This window comes from Syngnathoides biaculeatus, chromosome 11 (genome assembly GCF_019802595.1).
Source record: "Syngnathoides biaculeatus isolate LvHL_M chromosome 11, ASM1980259v1, whole genome shotgun sequence".
Lineage (NCBI taxonomy): Eukaryota > Metazoa > Chordata > Actinopteri > Syngnathiformes > Syngnathidae > Syngnathoides > Syngnathoides biaculeatus.
The window spans coordinates 23,991,383-24,011,600 of record NC_084650.1 but is presented as its reverse complement, the minus strand read 5'-3'; the positions used below and the strand labels follow the sequence as shown (position 1 = coordinate 24,011,600).

Sequence of the window (20,218 nt, the reverse complement as noted above, 5' to 3'; positions counted from 1 at the left end):
GTACACTAAATTCCAAGTAAGTCTATACTCCTTGGGATATGAGCTCCTTGTTGAATGAAAAGGCTTCAGTTTGAATCCCACATAGGCTGGAGAAAGCCTTTCACTGAACAAAAGTGATCCTTATTTATCATTTAAGTGTCTCTAAAGATCAAAGCACAGTGCAATAGAAAACACACTTGTTTTCTTTTTTTTTCTTTTTTTTTTTCACTTGTTGACATGCTCATAATGGATCCAACTGAAAAAAAAAAATGCAGTGACTCAATACCACATGTGATGTGGACATGCGGGGTTGAGATTTGAAAAACCCAAAAAGATTTATTGTATTCCAGACTTTGGGTGATCCGCCAGCAGAAGTGAGGCTCTTTGTGCGTGTGTGTGTGTGAGTCTGTGTGTGTGTGTGTGTGTGTGTGTGTGAATAATGGTAAATAGAGCGAGACTTGCTCTATGTTTCAATTCATTGGTTTCCACTGTGGAAAAAAAGGATGGTGCAAATTGTATTACATTTCCCACTCAATCCTCGGATCACAAACATTCTGTTAATACAGTCACAACAATGCAGTCCATGGTGGACTCTGCCTTTTGCTTGGGTGCTGTGACCATGAACAGGGTAAATGCCTCAGAAAATGGATGTAGTGACTACTTGGAAATGATACACAGGCACAGAGTGAACACAAGATTCCTGGTTTTCCCCAGGACGACTTTCTGCTATACATTTATCTCTGCTATGTTATTGTTCGTTACGGCAGCTGAGGGTTTACTCTTTAGGCCCTCGGTGGCACATCTGGAGTTTTCCACCAGGAGCAAACGGGGCACACACAGAGCAAGGAGAATTGTCTTGTACTCTTTTCTAAAGTTTTGGTTCAATAGTCCATAAATTATGGCGTTGAGGCAGCTGTTGAAGTACGCCATGAAGTAGCTGGTGACAAAGAGCCATTGGGGTATGTTGGGCGCAACTTTTACTGGGTTTATTGCCACTGCCAAGCCTATGAGATTTAATGGTGCCCAGCACACGGCAAACAACACAAAAACCATAAACATAGTAAGGAAGTTTCTCACGTCGCTTGGTCTTAGTTTGGCGCCTTGCTCCGGTTTCACCCGGTGTTTCACTTGGATCACCCGCACCCATATCCTCAAGTAGCAGTAGGACACCACCAGCAGCGGGATCAGGAAGTGGATGACCACCACTGAGATGGTGTAGTACGAGCTAACGGTCTGGGCAAAGGTGCAGGAGTAGATGCGAGGATCATACTGCAACGAACCCACAAAGAAGTTGGGCACGGTGGCGATTGCGGTGAAAGCCCAGGTCAGGCCCAGGTAGCAGCAGGTTTTCCTTAGGGTGAACATGCGGTCATATTGCAGGCTGTGGCAGATGTAGCAGTAGCGGTTGATGGCAATCGCTGTGATGTTGAAGATGGAGCCGATGACGCTGATTCCCATGATGAACCCGCTCGCCTGGCAGTGCAGGTCCCCCATGGTCCAGTTTTCGTGATAGATGGCTGTCAGGACCAAAGGGTAGGGGTACAGCGCCACCACCAGGTCAGCAACCGACAGACTTACCACAAAGATGTTGCCTGGAGAAAGAGAGCATCGTAAAAAAAAAAAAAAAAAAAAAAAAAAGAACAAAAATAACCACAGCAGACGGCGCCCGATTACTTCAAACTGTGACTTCCTCTCATACAAGTCTATTTTGTTCTCTGAGGCTTGTTTTGTCTCAGGAAAGGCCTAAAACTATGGTGGCTTCGACTCCAAACTCCTCACAGGCGGAGCCGGGATTGAGCCCGGGTACTCAGACCTGTGAGGCAAATTTTGATTTGAACGGTTTCACTTGTCACGCAGCTGTACGTCCAATAATTACAAATTGAAGACAGTCGTTTTTAATCTAGATTGCTCATGTTTTCACAATTCACATAGGCCTAAAATATCTATTTGTAAAGAAATTGCATTAAAATACTTAACCGCAAAAAATAACACACAAACATGGATTGTGGTTTTAGTGTTGTATTCTGCATTATCCATCATCCTATCCTCCAGAGATCAAAGCTGGAGGTTGCATGACACTTGATCGTCTCAGAGGCGAACATCACAAAATGACATCTGACGTTGTTTCAGTGCAGCTGTGGCTAGGCCAGGAATATAAAATATAAATCATATTGTAATGTTTCAGATTACAAACTGTATCAGATAAAAGAGGTCATGCAATGGAGTCCAAATTGAAACTGCAGTACTTGGGTGCTTTCGGACAAGCATTATCATTAGCCTCTCTTTTTTTCAACAATGAATATGTCACTATCCTTGTATTTTGATTACAATCTCAATCAGATGTTGAATAAATTAAGTGATCCCATTAGGTTGAAATGTTAATGAAACATGTTTTATTAAATCAGACAAAAGCAATTGGAAAACAGGGTTTACCAGAGATAGTGTGTGATTCTGGACAATGCCTGTGAGGTTCCCATCCCCCTTTATTAATCTATTTTTAGTTTGATGTATGTACTTTATTAACCCACTCACTGGCATTTTCATTTTCATGTACAAAATAATGGCGGGGCACCAATCACCTAGGCAACCAGGAAAAGCACATTATTCTCTCTCCCTGTCAGTTTTTGTTTTTCCATTCGATATGTCTGTCCTGAATGAGCAATTAGCGTACAAGCAGAACTGACACATTTAATGTGGCGGATGCTTTAAAGTTTGTGTGCCTTCTTCTTTCTTTTGAACCAGGTAGCTATGACACTGTTCTCAGTCGTTGCACCGAGCTGATACTGATGTAATGAAAACATTTGTCTTTTCCACAGATGGGCCACACCCTTGTTGAAATAAACCGATTTGTTCTTACTTCTCAACTCAGCTCTCAGCTGTCAGTTTGTGTTTGTGACGCTCAACTCGTTGTGCGCATTTGTCCTTATGCAGGGCTTTGAATTCTGCCTGACATGCTGCAAAGCAACGTTTTCTGTCTGCACTGTCTGGGTGGGCTGGGCTACAGCCTGAACTCTGGCAATCTCTCCTCTTTATTGTCAAGAGGATGAGGTAAGGACTAAAACAGCTGGAGGATAGTGGCTATTTATTTCTACATCATCTCCATCACTTTTGTTGAAAAGACGACAGGCATATGTAGTATTTCAACCTGCAACATCTTCGTAATCCTCATCATTATCATCATCATATTGACAAGAAAAGGTAAAAAGAAATGGTGTCTCTGTCATTGTCACAACAACAGACTGATATACCAGCCCTTCTCGTTGTGTTCATACTAGTGCTGATATAAAAATAGAAGTGGAGTTTTTTTTAACTGTCTTGCATTATACTTTGATTGGCTGCCCACCACTTCAGGGATGACCCAGCCTCTCGCCTAAAGAGCCAGCACGCCCGTGATCCTCGTCAGGATAAGCGGTACACAAGATCAATGGATGGATGCTATTTCGTGTAATCACATAAAATCTGAGCAACTTTAAATAGCAATAACCTGATGTGCTCTCCGAACGGAGTGTCCATGTAAAGTTAGAATATATGTCTTTTAGATTCGACACACCACAGAAAACCATTGTTAACAACAATGCCAAATTAAATGATTAAAAAAAAAAGCATATGCAGTGAAGAAAATGAGTAGCCTCATTTCATGTTCTCCCACTTAGAAATCATTGAGGACTCTGAAATTTGCATCATAAGTGTGTGTCCAGTGTGAGAGAGAAAATCTAAAAAGAAAAATCCAGAAATCACAATGTATTAATGTTTGTAATGATTATTTGTGTGATAAAGCTGCAAATGAGTATTTGAACACCCGAGAAAATTAATATTTGGTACAGTAGCCTTTGTTTGGAAATACAGAGGTCAAATGTTTCCTGTAGTTATTCACCAGGTTTGTACACACTGCAGGAGGGATTTTGGCCCACTCCTCCACACAGAACTTCTCTAGATCGGACAGGTTTCTGGGCTGTCGCTGAGAAACACGGCATTTAGCTCCCTCCAAAGATTTTCTATCGAGTTTAGGTCTGGAGACTGGCTAGGCCACGCCAGTACCTTGATATGCTTCATACTCCTTGGTTTTCCTGGCTGTGTGCTTCGGGTCATTGTCATGTTGAAAGACCCAGCCATGACCCATCTTCAATGCTCTGACTGAGGAAAAGAGGTTGTTCCCCAAAATCTCACAATACATGCCTGTGGTCATCCTCTCCTTAAAACAGTGCAGGCCTCCTGTCCCATGTGCAGAACCCCCACCCCCCAAAAGCATGATGCTACCACCCCCATGCTTCACAGTAGGGATAGTGTTCTTGGGATGGAACTCATCATTCATCTTCCTCCAAACACGGTTAGTGGAATTATGACCAAAAAGTTCCATTTTGGTCTCATCTGACCCCAAAACTTTCTCCTGTGACTCCTCTGTATCATCCAAATGATCACTGGCAAACTTAAGACAGGCCTTGACATGTGCTGGTTTAAGCAGGGGAACCTTCCATGCCATACATGATTTCAAACCATGCCGTCTTAGTGTATTACCAACAGTCACCTTGGAAACGGTGGTCGCAGCTCTTTTCTGGTCATTGACCAAGTCCTGTCGTGTAGTCTTGGGATGATTCCTCATCTTTCTAAGCATCATTGAGACCCCACAATGTGATATCTTGCATGGGGCTCCACTCCAATTGAGATTGATCATCATGTTTAGCTTCTTCCATTTTCTAATGATTGCTCCAACTGTGAACCTTTTTTCACCAAGCTCCTTGGCAATTTCTCGGTAGCCCTTTCCAGCCGTGTGGAATTGTATAATTTTGTCTCCGGTGTCTTTGGACAGCTCGTTGGTGTTGGCCATGTAACAGGTTTGAGTCTTATTGATTGTATGCGGTGGACAGGTGTCTTTGTGCAGCTAACGACCCCACACAGGTGCATCTGATTCAGGATAATACATGGAGTGGAGGTGGACTTTTAAAGGCGGACGAACAGGTATTTGAGGGTCAGAATTCTAGCTGTTAGACAGGTGTTCAAATACCTATTTGCAGCTGTATCACACAAATAAATAGTTAAAAAAATCATACATTGTTATTTCTAGATTTTTCTTTTTAGATTGTCTCTCTCACAGTGGACATTCACCTACGATGAAAATTCCAGACCCCTCCATGATTTCTAAGTGGGAGAACTTGCAATATAGCAGGGTGTTCAAATACTTATTTTCTTCACTGCAAAATCAGGCTTCAAAATAATGAAAAATCAACCCTTAGCCTAACCCTCTCAGATATAGAGAGCTATGGACATGTCCAAGCGTTAAATCTGTCCCCTATTCTTTGGTCAGCTGTCAATCATTCACAAATCGAATTCCCACATAGTTTACACACGCATCTTAATCCCGCTACATTTAAGTCAAATATTTCTCTTCCCATCTTGAAGAAGTTGGCTGCGTTCAGCAGGGATGCAAATCATATATCTGCAGACATTCAGGAACGTAACAAACAGCAGCGAGCCATATATTTGCACGAGATGGTTGTCAGCTGTGTACAAAAGGTCTGCAAGACTTTCAGAAATATAACTTGACTCGTTCGCTCCCATCTCGCCTAGAAGCTTGCATACGGGCATAAAAATAGATTCCATATGTCGGAATATTTAATGCACATTGTGTCATTGCTACAACACTGCCAAAACACAGACACGACGAAAATAAAGCAACACTGCACGGGGCAGGTGGGGGAAGTGGGGAATAAATGCACCGAGAGAAAAGTTGGATGGGTGCACTTGGATCTCCAGTTGCTCTGGTTTGATATTCGGCCCTCAGCTCTCACCTCACACCAAGGAGCACTCATTTAATATGGCTGAATTTCATTTATTGCATCCAGAGTGCATTGAGTAAGAATATGGACTTATGCTTGCTGCACTAAAGTCAGTTATGCGAACCTATTTCATCACCAGTGACATTTAGTTTATTTTGCAGCATATTATGATGCATGATGTCATTTTGGGTCCAGTCAAAATTGGTAAACTTCTACAAAAAGATTCAAGAGAAGCAGCACTGATGTGTGGGGTCCTCAGACTTCGTAGTTACATAGTCACACACCACAAAAAGCCCCATTACTGTTTTTCATTTGAGCATTTCATATTTATGGCCAGTGGCACAGTAGAGCAGCTGGAAAGCATTGGCCTCATTGTTCTGAGGTCTAGGGTTCGATCCCCGCCTTGCCTATGTGGAATTTGGATGTTCTCGCTGTGCCTGCATGGATTTTCTCTGGCACTTTGGTCTCCTCCTACATTACAAAAGCATACAACATGAATTGACCGCTCTAAATTGCCCCGAGATGTGATTGTGAGTGCGGCTGTTTGTGTCTATGTGCCTTGTGGCAACCAGTTCAGGGTGTAATCTGCCTCCTGCCCGATGACAGCTGGGATAGGCTCCGGCACTCCCGCGACCCTTGTGAGGATCAGAAAATGGATGGATGGATATTTCTGGCTTACAACACTTAGAATCATACAAACATTAACTTGCTACTGCGTTAGTGATGGACTACCATGTGTTCTGACTTGCATCGTTGCCATAGAAATTGAACTCTGTTGGAAACAAAAGATCCCAACATTTTAATAACATTATTTCTGCTGTTATAGCAGAAATTTAGAGCAGCTGATGATGTGCACAATTTTGGGGGCAATATTGTATCCCTATAAAGTTGCTCAAAACTACTGCATACAGTTCTAATTGGCGAGATCTAAGTCATTTTAGTGAGCAAACAATTAACTCTGGATGAGTCTTTCTGTCTTTCTGGAGCATTTTGTAATATCTAGTTAAATTATATTAAAAATAAAGAAATTGAAAATTAATAAAATGAAACATTTACCCAAAAACTGGTCGCCAGCCAATCAGGGCATATCAAAACGAATAAAAATGCACACTCACATTCAGACATACGGGCAATTTTGAGTCTTCAATTAATCTACCATGCATATTTTTGGGATAAAACCAAAAGAAAAAAAACACACAGGGATGGGGAGGACACCAAACTCCATGCAGGGAAGGCTGGAATTTGAACCCGTGCCTTCAGAACTATGAGGCAGATGTGCTTACTCGCTGTCCACTGTTCCACCAGTTAGAAATATTCATCCATCCATCCATTTTCTTTTGCTGCTTAGAAATACTCTTTTCCAAATAATGTTTGACATATTGACAAATTGTAGGCGTGGGTCCAAGGCATGAAAATGGAAATTTGTTGCTTCTTTAGAATGAAGTTATTACAGTTGTGTGTTAACTCGGGTCGAATCAATACACACACTACCACTTACAGTGTGTGGATGGAAAGAGAATGAAGTGTAATGCAATTGTCATTATCATTTCTGTTGTAATTTAACATCATTATTCTAACATTCTCCATACTTACCACATTAGAAATAAATAATATGTCATCCTGTGTTTAGTTTCTCGGAAATTACGACATGCTTTATTTAATGTAGCATCCTAAGAGATATTCTCTTAGGAGCCATCCTGTCAATTTAAGACGCTCGGCCTGGTTTGACTCATTCGGTCCAATGACTCAATTAACCCCCCCGCCCCCACCCCCTCAAGGACACCACGGTTTTCAGGATTTATTTGTGACAACAGCAAGCAAGTTGTATTGGATGACTTGAAAAAACAAAACATCCGTGCCCAGATTGACATGAAGCACAGTGCCTGACATGGAGGTTCAAGCACGTCGTTCTTTCCACCATCTGCTCCGTCTGCCTATCTCTGAGCGCTTTTTGTGAGCGTATTTTTAGTTCCTTTAACCCCACTGGAACGAGGTAGTCTTACCATCCTGTTGGCGGTGCCACAGTGTCATTGTGCCCGCTATGCCCTGTCACTTTGGAGCAGCGCCGGGTTGCCGCTAAGGGTGCTGTTGCTTGAGGGGCCGCCACAAAAAAAACAAATTGGGAAAAAATACACATTTAATATACTGTTATTAGATTGAAAGTAGTTATTTTAGTATTTTCTCTTAGAAATCTCACCCATGGTGCTGAATCGTGTGGTTGCCTTGGTAACAAGCGCTCCTGTTCTTTCAATGTTTTTGTGTTTTTCGTTCATCTTTGGAGACATTACGTGACTTACTGACACAAGGGAAGACTTGCTAAGACGTTAGGGAGTGTACTCTGGATTTACTTTACCCAACTTTTACAATTTTTTTTTTCTCTGAGTTACTCACCATTGCAGTGGCTGTGATCAACTGCGCATGGAGGCAACACCACAGGGGAGAAGCGAATCGCGTACAAGTCAAGCTCTGGAGGGAAGATTCTGAATAACACTCCCCTTGATTCACCTCCCAAATCTATGCACTCTACCCAATAAACTGGATGACTTTCATCATCACACAAAAAACAGTTAAGATTCCACCACCCTGTGCCGCACAAAAACACGGTCCAGTGTAGTGTTGTAACTCTTTTGGGTTTCTAGCTACATCGAGTGGACTGCATCACAAAGCTATCAGGGAAAACAAAAGGACAAACGAGAGGACACAGAGCCCTGTAAAATTGCGGCACAAATTGTCTGACAAAAGAAATTTAACATCGCAAAGAGGAATTACACATTGCAGAGTTATAACATAATCACAAATTCCGAATTATTCTATATACAGAAAATGTAATCATAAATTTAGAATGAATTGTGCATAAATGAATACATAAAAAGATCCATCCATCCATTTTTTTGCTGCTTATCATCACAAGGGTTATGGGGTGTGCTGCAGCCTATCCCAGCCGTCAACAGGCAGTGTACACCCAGAACGGGTCGCCAGCCAACCGCAGGGCACATCGAGACAAAGAGCACCACTCACAACCATACCTAGGGGCAATTTAGAGTGTCCAATTAATGTTGCATGTTTTTGGGATGTGGAAGGAAACCAGAGTGCCCGGAGAAAACCCACGCAGGCATGGAGAGAACATGCAAACTCCACACAGGTGGGTCTGGGATTGAGACCTCAGAACTGTGAGGCCAACGGTTTCCATCTGAGCCACAGTGCCGCCTCATCAAACATACACACCTAAATACGTGTCGCAAATATCTTATTCTATGGCTATATAGCTACTTTCTCATGATACTCATCATAAATTCCACTTATTTTATGTATTTAACTGTAGATCAGGTCATTTGATCAATGCAGACTATTAATTCCGCACTTTACATCACTCCATTCCAGAACAAGAAGTAAAGATGAATATGATGATTAATATTGTAAAATACAAGGACTGAAACTCAAAACTATATCATTAAAAAAAAACTCAGAATGTTAGTGCCTTAGACCTGTATGTAAATTTTGGTCTGAGTGTACTGACTCATCATTGCAGTCTTGCATAAATCCGCCCAGCCGGCCATATTTGATGGGGCAGATCTGCCTGTAAAATGATGCAAGATGATGAACTGATGAACTTCATAAAGGAGCAATCTGAAAAGTGTGGTGTGGATGAAAGTTGCTATCAAGGTGGCTCCTTCCTTTTAGTGCATGACCTAAGTGCCTTCGAAGAAGACAGCGCCAAACCACCAAACCCCCAATACTCAACATGACCTGCACCACCACCAAACTCCTCACATCCTAACTCCAGTTCTGCTATAGCCACTTTGGTCCTGTAGCCAAACACATTTTTGTATGTCACCATCTTGATACTGCGATACAGCATAATGCAAACAACCGTTCAAACTCAGATGCATTAGCCTTCAATTAAACTAATTGAAACTAATAAACTAAATTAATAAACTAAAAGTCATTCCTTGCAGCCCAGTTCCTCACCCGTTGTTGTTATGAGGTGACAAAGTGCTAAACAATCTCCATTGTACTGTGACTGCAGTATCAGACCAGCCGCCCCTTAAAGGGATGAGGTAAACATGAAAGAGAACTTGTTCAGTTTTTTGCAGACTTTGTTTTCCTTGAAGGAACTTAGTAGAATTAAACATTCATATCAGAAAACAATGATATAAATGTCTTGTTAAGAACAGAACACTGGTACTGCTACACATTACATTCACTTCAGACAAAGAAGGGAAATTAAATGAAACATAGCTTGGGATATACCCTCAGGAGTGAATTCCCTTGGAGGATGAATTAGGTTATCTATCCCGACATCTCTCTTGCTACCTTTTGATTTATTGACACTTTCACATGTGCCGACTATATGAGAATACTGTAAACGCCTGTGACTGCTCTCATCAGTCAGTCCAAATTGTTTGGGGCTATCGACAAAGGATGCCGTGTCCACGGCGCGTCCACATCCATAAAAGACTTTGCAACAGGGCTTTTTACCCACGGCACTTTTTATCTGAGGCCAGCCAACTGTGAGATTTTTGTTCACCTTGGTGCAATACGTCTTGCCAACTAGCTTTTGGCACAGGAATACAGCCACATGTGCTTATGTAATGTATTTGAAACTGTAAAAGCTCATTTATTCCAAGCACTCTCTGACCCATCATACCGTGCGCTCATTAGCATCATTGTGGGACCAGAGACTCTTAGTCATTGATTTGCTCACAAGAATTGACAATTTTCACAAGGATGACAAGGTACAAAAGGCCTAGTATTTTCATTACATAACCTTTGAATTACATCTGAACATAATAAGTAAGCAAAAAACATAAAAACCCACGAGCTTGTTTGGGTTTTTTCCGGATATTTGGCTTTATTTAATTGAAGACTAAATTGTTAAGTGTCGATATTTGTGCATTTGTGCATTGTGATTGGCTGGGATCAGTTCAAGGTTCAGAGGTCAGCTGGGATAGGGTCCAGCTCACCCATGGTAAGGAGTATATATTTGGGGAATGTGCAGCAGAACTCTATACATCGTATGTACTCGTATCAAATGTTGTCTGCTAATGTCAACAACCTGTTTAGAAAAAAATGAGGCTTGTCATCATGAAAGGCAATAGCGTGTCAATGCAGAGACAGATTGAGATTGCAATCTGCGGTAATCCCACAGTCTCTCCACAGTCTGGGACTGAACTTGAGCCTTAAAATGTCCGCATACACTCTCACTGTTTATCAAGGACTGCCTTGGAAATTTGGGAGTTGAAAGAAAAGTGCAGCCTTCCAAAGACGAGTAAGCGCTCAGCTCGGCCGTGCTGATTGTGTTGGAGGCAACAACATAAACACGTTGGCTGACTTGTAATGACTTCTGCTTGGGGAGTTGACTGCCAACCCGCAGCGACGTGTGGCCGACCAGCATGAGGATGGAATGCCGAGCTATATATAGTAGCTGCGTAAGGTTTTACCACACCCCCGTGATTGCCAAAAGATTCATTTGTAAAATTTCCATTGTTACTTATAAGATTTTAAGTCTTCAAAAAAAAAAAAAAAAACTGTCCAATGTTATTTGCAACAACAGATAAAGTTGTTTGGCATGAACTGCAAGGAGTTGGCAAATCTTACACCAGAGCAGCACACTTCCTCTTTTGTGCTAGTTATTCCACAAGTGCTTGTTTTTACAAATGAGAACTGAACAGACTTTCCAATTTTATAACATTTGTTGGTGGGACCAATTCACAAAAACAATCAGATTCTTCAAACAGAGAATTCCAGGCTTTTAATTTGGTGACACTTTGGTGTGATAAACAATTTTTTAACACTTTTGAAGAGGACAAAATGCAGCGGTGTCTTGGCAACTTGGGGGACTCGAGTCAAATGACTCAACTTAAGTTGCCAGTTTTATGACTTGCCTCTTGCTTGCCAAAGACCCGACTTGACTTTAAATTGAACTACATGGCTTGACAAGTTTCATTTTTAGAGTTGTAGATCAGCATTTTAATAGCGACAGAGCTTTTATAAGCAAGTAAGAAATGTTTTTGTCATGTCATTCGCATCTACCTGCCAACACAGTCTGCACTGTTGTGCACTTGCCAGTGTTACGTAACCACCTGCATGAGCAATGATGGAAGGAGCGCCAAAGATATTACAGTTTGGATTCAAGGAATATGTTGTTGATCAAGAGAGAAAAGACATCTGCATGTTTTGCAAATCGCACATTAAAGACACAAAAACGACAACGTTGAACTTCATCCGTCACTACAAAACTCTTAAAGGCAGGTATGCTAAATTGACAGTTAAGATAGCTGGTCAATGTTCTTTCATCCACTGGTTTGGGACAAAAAAAAATAATAAAAGAATGTGATTGTGAAAATATTAGTACAGCTAAGTAACATAACTACAGGAGGGACAGATTATGATAATTGGCCAAAGCTTTTGTTTTACTTGTGTGGTATGCAAGTTATTTCTTTTCACTCTAGAGCAGAAACTACCCCCTAAAATATGAGGGAAAAACTGCTGAATGCAGAAGAAGTGAAGTGGCGCTGCTACTGCTGTGGAAATTTTTAAAAAGATGTTTGCAGGCATGACGAAAGAGCCAGCACTGGTAGATGTCGGGTGTGTTGTAGGTCTCCCGTATCGGATCACTATGCATCACGATCAGAGCAGTAAAAACGTTGACAGTTTAAGAATAATAAACGCAGACAGAAGTGTGTTCCATTATGACGAAGTACAGTGCAAATTGTGAGTAGCTACATGCGAACATAATGGCTCTGTGATAAAGCATCCGGCACGATGGTCTTAAAAGTAAGACCACAGCATATAAAAGAAGGGTCTCAAACTCAGTTTTCCTGATGTAAACCCACCCCCACCCCCGAGAGCCATATAACCTACCATTATTGGTAGGTTTGTCAGCGCCACACACAACAATGTAAAAGTGCCATTCATATAAAACTTGAGGACTGCACGAACATTAAACTTTCATATTTAGGCTGGGGCCACAAAATATTGTCTTAGGGGCGCAAGTGGCCCGCAGGCCGCTAGTTTGAGACCCCTGATATAAAACAGAACCTTTAATCTAATGACAACTGTCAATCATCCAGAGTCAGTGCTTCTAAATAATTAACAAACAAGCCCAATTGAGTGATTTCATTAAATTAGAGGTAATGCAGATTTTGTTCACGTTTTCTTTTTTGAAGGACGACAAAATTTTTATATCATGCATAATTCTGCTAGTTATGAATCTTTCATTCTCCTTCGGCCCATTAGGTACACATCTAATTATATTTGAGAGACAGAACACTGTCTTGACTTTAGCTTAATTATGTTCTCTGAAGAATCGACGGAGTTACAAGGCTGGTCTCACAAAGGACGGAAACATTTGTTCAGAAATAAAGTTCGGTTAAACTGACTTTGAAATCTAACTTTAAAACAATTCAGTGCAATAGATTATGTCAAACATAATATCAGCTGTCCATTTGTTTTCTTATGTGCAAAAATGTGATGAATCCGCTTCAGAGATCCCGCTAGTAGATGGCAGCAGCAAACTTCACAACATCTGGCCATCATCAATTGACATTCATTTCCTTGCAGTGGGAGGACATTCATTGATGGGGGTACTCATGGGGAGGTTGCTAACTGCCAATAGACACCATGAAACAATGAAGCACAGTACATTTTGTGTTTTGAGCTGGAGTTTGGAGGTGATTTGGAGAGCAAATTTCATTTGTTTTTATACAGTATAATGCTATTTGAGTGATTTTTTTTTGGGGGGGGTGGAGCAGGTTGAATGGATTCATAGCATTTCAAAGGAAAAAAATGATTTGCGATATGAGTGTTGTGACGGAACAAATTAGTCATATCTCAAGACACCACTACTTAATTTGTATCTCATATTTTATGAAAGTTCTACTGTGCTTCATCTTGTCATGGTACTAAAGCTATCCGGTTAATTCACCCCACAGCAAAAGCGGAAGAAATCTGGGGTATCCGACACTGTAAATGTGAAGTAAATAAAATGATCTGAAATAACGGCTTCCTGTAAACTACCGTAATAAATCACAGCCACAGATGGATGCTTTGTTTTTACGATGGCTGTTGATGGAAATGAATTTTTGTTTGTTCCACTGTTGTCATTCTACTATGGCCATCACTAAGAAGACGATAACTTATTAAAAATGTCTTTCATCTGTCCATTTTCCATAACGCTTATCCTCACGAGGGCCACAGGGTGCGCTGGAGCCTATCCCACCTGTATTTGGATGGGAGGTGAGGTACACCCTGAACTGGTTGCCAGCCAATTTTAGGGCACATATAAACAACCATTCGCACTCACATTCACACCTACGGGCAATTTAATCTTCAATCAAGCTGCCATGCCGTGGGATAGTGGGAGGAAATTGGATTACCCCGAGCAAACCCACCCCCATGGAAACAACATGCAAACCCACACAGGGGAGGCTGGGATTTGAACCACGGTCCTGAGAACTGTTAGGCAGATGTTCTAACGGGTCTTCCATCCAGCTGTCTTTGAATGCCTCAGAATTGAATCTTCCCACAACTGATATCCAAAAGGCATCACGGCAGGATTTTGTGGCCAGATGAAACTGAAATAGACAGAGGGGGCCTAGGTGGGACGGCATTTTCTCAAAGGTAAGAAAAACAGCATGAAAGTGACGCTAATAAACATCTTGCTCACCTTCACGCTGCCCCTGGAACCCTTCATGTGTACGACATGGTATGATGATATGTGGTGATACGACACTCCCTCACCTTGGCAGCTCATGAAGCACTACGGGGCCCCACACAGGGAAGGGGATGTGATTTATCAGAGATGCTGGATCAAGGATAAAGCCAAATGGAGGGAAGGGGGTGTTATTTATGGAGAGATGAGACCCAAGACAGGCAAGGCCGTCGACACACCTATGGGGACTAACTTTAGATAAAACCTTGTCATGCACAGGCTTGCCTGTGGCTTTTAAGTCATGTGGTTTTTTTTTTTTTAAGAGGATTTAGGTGCAACTGAGCTGTGTACTCTGAGCATTTAGTGTAGCTGATACTGTGGATGCTGTGGAACTCAAACTGCCAGTGTCAACTTGTGATATCAACAATAGGAGCAATTTCATCTGGACTCATTGAGTGTCAAACATTTTGTGTGGGCAACGTAAACCATTTCACTTATGTTTGTATTATAGGTATTAATAAAGTTATATACAGTGAAGAAAATAAGTATTTGAACACCCTGTTATTTTGCAATTTCTCCCACTCAGAAATCATGCAGGAGTCTGAAATATTCATTGTAGGTGCATGTCCACTCTGAGAGAGATAATCTAAAAAGAAAAATCAAAAAATCACAATGTATGAGTTTGTAATGATTTATTTGTGTGATACAGCTGCAAATAAGTATTTGAACACCTGAGAAAACCAATGTTAATATTTGGCACAGTAGCCTTTATTTGCAATTACAGAAGTCAACCGTTTCCTTGAGTTGTTCACCAGGTTTGCACACACTGCAGGAGGGATTTTGGCCCACTCCTCCACACAGATCATCTCTAGATCAGACAGGTTTCTGGGCTGTCGCTGAGAAACACGGAGTTTCAGCTCCCTCCAAAGATTTTCTATTGGGTTTAGCTCTGGAGACTGGCGAGGCCACGCCAGAACCTTGATATCCTTCTTACGGGGTGACTCCTTGGTTTTCCTGGCTCTGTGCTTTGGGTCATTGTCATGTTGAAAGACCCAGCCATGACCCATCTTCAGTTCTCTGACTGAGGGAAAGAGGTTGCTCCCCAAAATCTCACAATACATGGCCGCAGTCATCCTTTCCTTAATACAGTGCAGTTGTCCTGTCCCATGTGCGGAAAGATACCCCAAAGCATGATGCTACCAGCTCCATGCTTCACAGTAGGGATGGTGTTCTTGGGATGGAACTCATCATTCGTCTTCCTCCAAACAAGTTTATTGGAATTATGACCAAAAAGTTCCATTTTGGTTTCATCTGAACACAAAACATTCTCCCGTGACTCCTCTGCATCATCCAAATGGTTATTGGCTAACTTAAGACGGGCCTTGACATGTGCTGGTTTAAGCAGGGGAACCTTCTGTGCCATGCATGATTTCAAACCATGACGTCTTAGTGTATTACCAAGTCACCTTGGAAACGGTGGTCCAAGCTCTTTTCAGGTCATTGACCAAGTCCTGTCGTGTAGTCCTGAGCTGATTTCTCACCTTTGCCTCAAGGATCAATGAGACCCCACGAGGTGATATCTTGCATTGGGCTCCACTCCGATTGAGATTGACCGTCCTGTTTAGTTTCTTCCATTTTTTAATGATTGCTCCAACTGTGGACCTTTTGTCACCAAGCTGCTTGGCAATTTCTCCGTAGCCCTTTCCAGCCATATGGAGTTGTACAATTTTGTCTCTGGTGTTATTGGACAGCTCTTTCTAGTGTGGTTTCATCTACACGTGTACTGGAAAGCATCTAGACTAGCTTTCTTCTGATAACTGGTCCCAAAATTCTGATTGTATAGAACACTGAGATTGGAACCTGTGACCTCTCCAGTCCAAAAACCAAATCCCTTGGGCCACAGTCACAAATGTATTGCACTGTGACAAGTTATCGTAAAAGTACTGTAACTTGGAATGCATGGCTCAAGTACCAACAGGAAATAGACAACTACTACATATACCACCAAAAATTCTGGATTTCATCTACAAATGCACCACAGTCTGTATTTATAACCTAACCGGATGATGATGATTATTGTATGTGTAACTTTATTTTATTTATTGAGCACTTTAAAAGAACTACGGGTCTACTAAAGTGTTATACATAAATCACGAAATATCTTTTTTTCAAATGAATACTTTTTTTTATTAAAATATAGGAAAAGCAATGCCTTCACAATAGCATTTGGTATAAAAATAAAACAGAATGAAATAAAAATTAAAAAACAAAAAGAATGGCTAAAATGGTTCAAGACAGATAAAAAAAGAAGACATTATGTAAAATTTCTAAAACGCTGGGCAAAGTTCAAAAAGGGTTCGCATGACACAAAACTAATACTAAATGTTCAAAAAAAAAAAGAGAGAGAATCGATTGCCTGGCAACCAGTTAAGATTGTATTTACCCCGTCACCTGCCAGTTGATAGCTGGGATAGGTTCCAGCACTACCACGACCCTTGTAAGGATAAGCGGCTTGGACAACGAATGAATGAATAAATGAGAATCTATCCGACTTGATATGCATTGTATTTACGTCAAAAATGTATTAAAATAGTAATCTTGAATTTGGTTGTGGATAACAATAATATACAGCACCAGACATCATCTTGATTTTAGCTGTAAATGAGTAACTAACCTGTTATGATATAAGATTGTTCATATTTCTAAAGGATTCCATTAGCCATTGTGTCTATTTCAGTGGCAAATTTAACATCCATCCATCTTTTATACTACTCATCATAGCGAGTATTAATTTTAAGAACTAGGAAATCATAGCTGTGGACAATTACAACATTTCCCAGAAGTGGTCTTCTGGAGTTTGGTAACTAATTTCTATCCAACTTTTTTAATAGCAGTTATCCTCAGGCCCGCTGGAGCCTATCATAGCTGACTTTGTGCAAAAGCTGGGTTACACCCTGGACTAGTCGCCAGACAATCACAGGGCACATACGGTATAGCAAACACAACCTTTCACACATAAGGACAATACAAAGCCTTCACCAAATCTAATATACAATATTTTTTTGGAATGTCGAAGCAAAGCGGAGTACACGGAGATACCCCACTCAAGAATGAGGAGACCATCCATCCAAACCTCACATGAAAAAACTGGAGCGGAAATTCAAACCCTTAACCGCAAACCTGCTGCCAATCACAAAATTTATTCTTATAAATAAACATAGTAGGCGGCGTGGTGGGCAAAATCTGAAATAGACTTCTTAAAGAACCATGACGGAGAATGTACTTACTCTTGAGGCTATTATATAAAATGCAGGCCAGCACAGTGAGCGTTGGCATCGCAGTTCTGTGAACACTGGTTCAATCCCGGCCCTCCTTGTGTGGAGTTTGCATGTTCTCCCTGTGCCTGCGTGGGTTTTCTCCAAGCACTCCAGTTTCCTCCCACATCCCCAAAACAAGCATTACTGTAATTGAAAACTCTAAATTGCCCCCAGGTGGGACTGTGAGTGCGACTGTTGTCTGTCTCCAGGTGCCCTGCGATTGGGTGGCAACTAGTTCAGGGTGTACCCTGCCTCCTGCCTGAAGATAGCTGTGATACGCTCCAGTACTCCCATGACCCTTGTGAGGATAAGTGGTGGAGAAAATGGATGAACGAACATAGTCATGACATTCAAGCAATCAAGGGTCATGTATCCCACATGACATCTGTATTCGGGTCTCCAAATCATAATTTAGGGGTTCAAGAAGTATCTGTCTGTGTGCGAGTGCGTGTGTGCGAGTGCGTGTGCGTGTGTGTGTGTGTGTCCTCCAAGAAGATTCTGAATTGTGTACGGATTATGTAAGGCATGGTTTACGGTGGCCACCCGGCCAGTTCAGTGCCAGTTGGCATCCGTTACGCATGCACAAATACAACACTACAGTGAAAAATGAATTTCCAATGTGGCCTTTTTTTTTTTTTTTTTTTTTTTTTACATGAGCTCACTACCTCACTGTCTCACCTGCATTCCTAAGCTTTTTATTCCTGTACACTGACAGGATGACGAGTACGTTGCCCAGAATGTCGACCACGATGGTGAATATCAGCACGCTGGCCAGCGCAGTGGACACTCCGGCGGAGGCGCTCAGTCCCGTGCCGCTTTCATTCCGGGACAAACAAGTGGAGCCGTTCAGCCCCCTTGCCTCCAAATCCATCTCCCCTCAGGGTACGGCGACCATGGTGGAAGTGTTCCTCCCTCTTTTGAGTGGGGTCAATTTTAAATGTAAAAACAAAAAAGAAGGCTTAACCAAAAGGAGTCTGCAACTTCCTGGTGGTCCGAAACCAAAAGAACGCTCCGACGTGTCTGCTGTTGGCGCTGCAGCAATCGTGAAAATTTGACGCCATTCGAGGAAATAAGTTGATGAACGAAGTCAGAGGGGTCCGGATGCTCCTCCTGAGTCCATTCCTCGGTGCCGTTTTCGTGCGTAATGGAAGGATGCCAAACTCACTCCGTTTTGGCTTTTTCTGCTGCACTTGCGTTGACGCTCTCGAGGCGGACGACTTGTGAGCGCCTTTCATTTCAAGTGCGCGCGTGTGTGGCTCGCCGTGCGCTCTGACGGGCCCACCGAGCCACCCCACCCCTTGCCCCTATCCCACTGATCAAGACGCGTTTAAAGTATGTGGTTTATGCACATTTCGAGGTTATTGATCTCAACATGACACCGGGAAATGGCGCCCTCGTGCGTCCACAGGGGATTCTTACAATCTCCCCCCCCGCCTTAATGAAACATTGCCCGAAAACTGTTTCAACTATTTAATCCTGCGTGAATGCACCAAATTCATGACCTCTTGCACAAACTTTAATTAAGCAGCAATAAGAGATTTATGCAGGAGCTATTCAAAAATCTTCCTTTTCCAGAGGTGCCAAAAACACTCACTCACACTGTAGGTTTATTTCGAAGAGCTTAGAAACACTAAGACCGTGGACAAAAATTTTATCATAAAAGAAGTTACTGAACGAGTTTTGGCGTGAGGCAGAAGAATAATTATCATGGATCCTGTCGATAAATGGTACTCACAGTACCCTCGGCCCTTATTTTGAGTTCAGATTTATTTTTATTTGTTGTCCTTTTAGCTTGAAATGACAGTTAACAGAAACAGAAAGTTGCAAAAACAGAAAGCTGTGGTATGAGGATGCCTATTCATAATAATCAGAAAAAACTTTTGTCCGGGAGAAAGTTGCCTCTATTTTCATTATACATTGATAACAAATGTTCTAAAATATGAGTTTGAAAGAAAGTCCTCATACTAGAAGTCACCGGGATCCTTTGTTTGTGACTCCTCAAGTAGAGGAATCATAAGCACCACATTAATTCTAAGAGACTACTTGCAGAATTAATTCAAAGAGATATCTTTGAGAAGGTTTTGTTATTCTGCCATGCAGACTCAAAAGGATAACGAAAGGGGGCCTATATGACAGTATTGTTCATTAACGTCGAAATAAATGAAAGCCAAACCATTCCCTTTCCTCTCAGTCAGTCATTAAACAGAATTACGCATAGAGGTTCAATGGTGTGTGTGTATATATATATGTATATGTATATGTTGACCCATTTGCTCCATCAGTGTTTGAATGAACTGTTGGTTTCACTGGATGAATGTGGTGCAAAAAAAATAAAACACACAAAAAAACGTCATACTGAGATGCTGCGTATTAAATGTATTAATGAAGCAGATTGAAGACTAAAAAAGACTCCTTACTTGAAGTTAGCTGTAAATTCGGTGGTTAAAGCTGCAGCACGTACCCTGTAAGGATTTCTCATATATAAAAGTCCTACT

General features: G+C 41.6%; 1 protein-coding gene across 1 annotated transcript; it reads right to left on the bottom strand.

Moving 5' to 3' along the window:
• Positions 1 to 588: 588 nt before the first annotated feature.
• On the bottom strand, positions 589 to 18,594 carry mtnr1c (melatonin receptor 1C). The gene is made up of 2 exons (XM_061834998.1): positions 18,402 to 18,594; positions 589 to 1,571 (listed from the first exon to the last, which is right to left on the bottom strand). The coding sequence occupies exons 1-2, from the start codon at positions 18,592 to 18,594 to the stop codon at positions 706 to 708; spliced, it is 1,059 nt and encodes a 352-aa protein (XP_061690982.1). The 3' UTR covers positions 589 to 705.
• Positions 18,595 to 20,218: the final 1,624 nt, after the last annotated feature.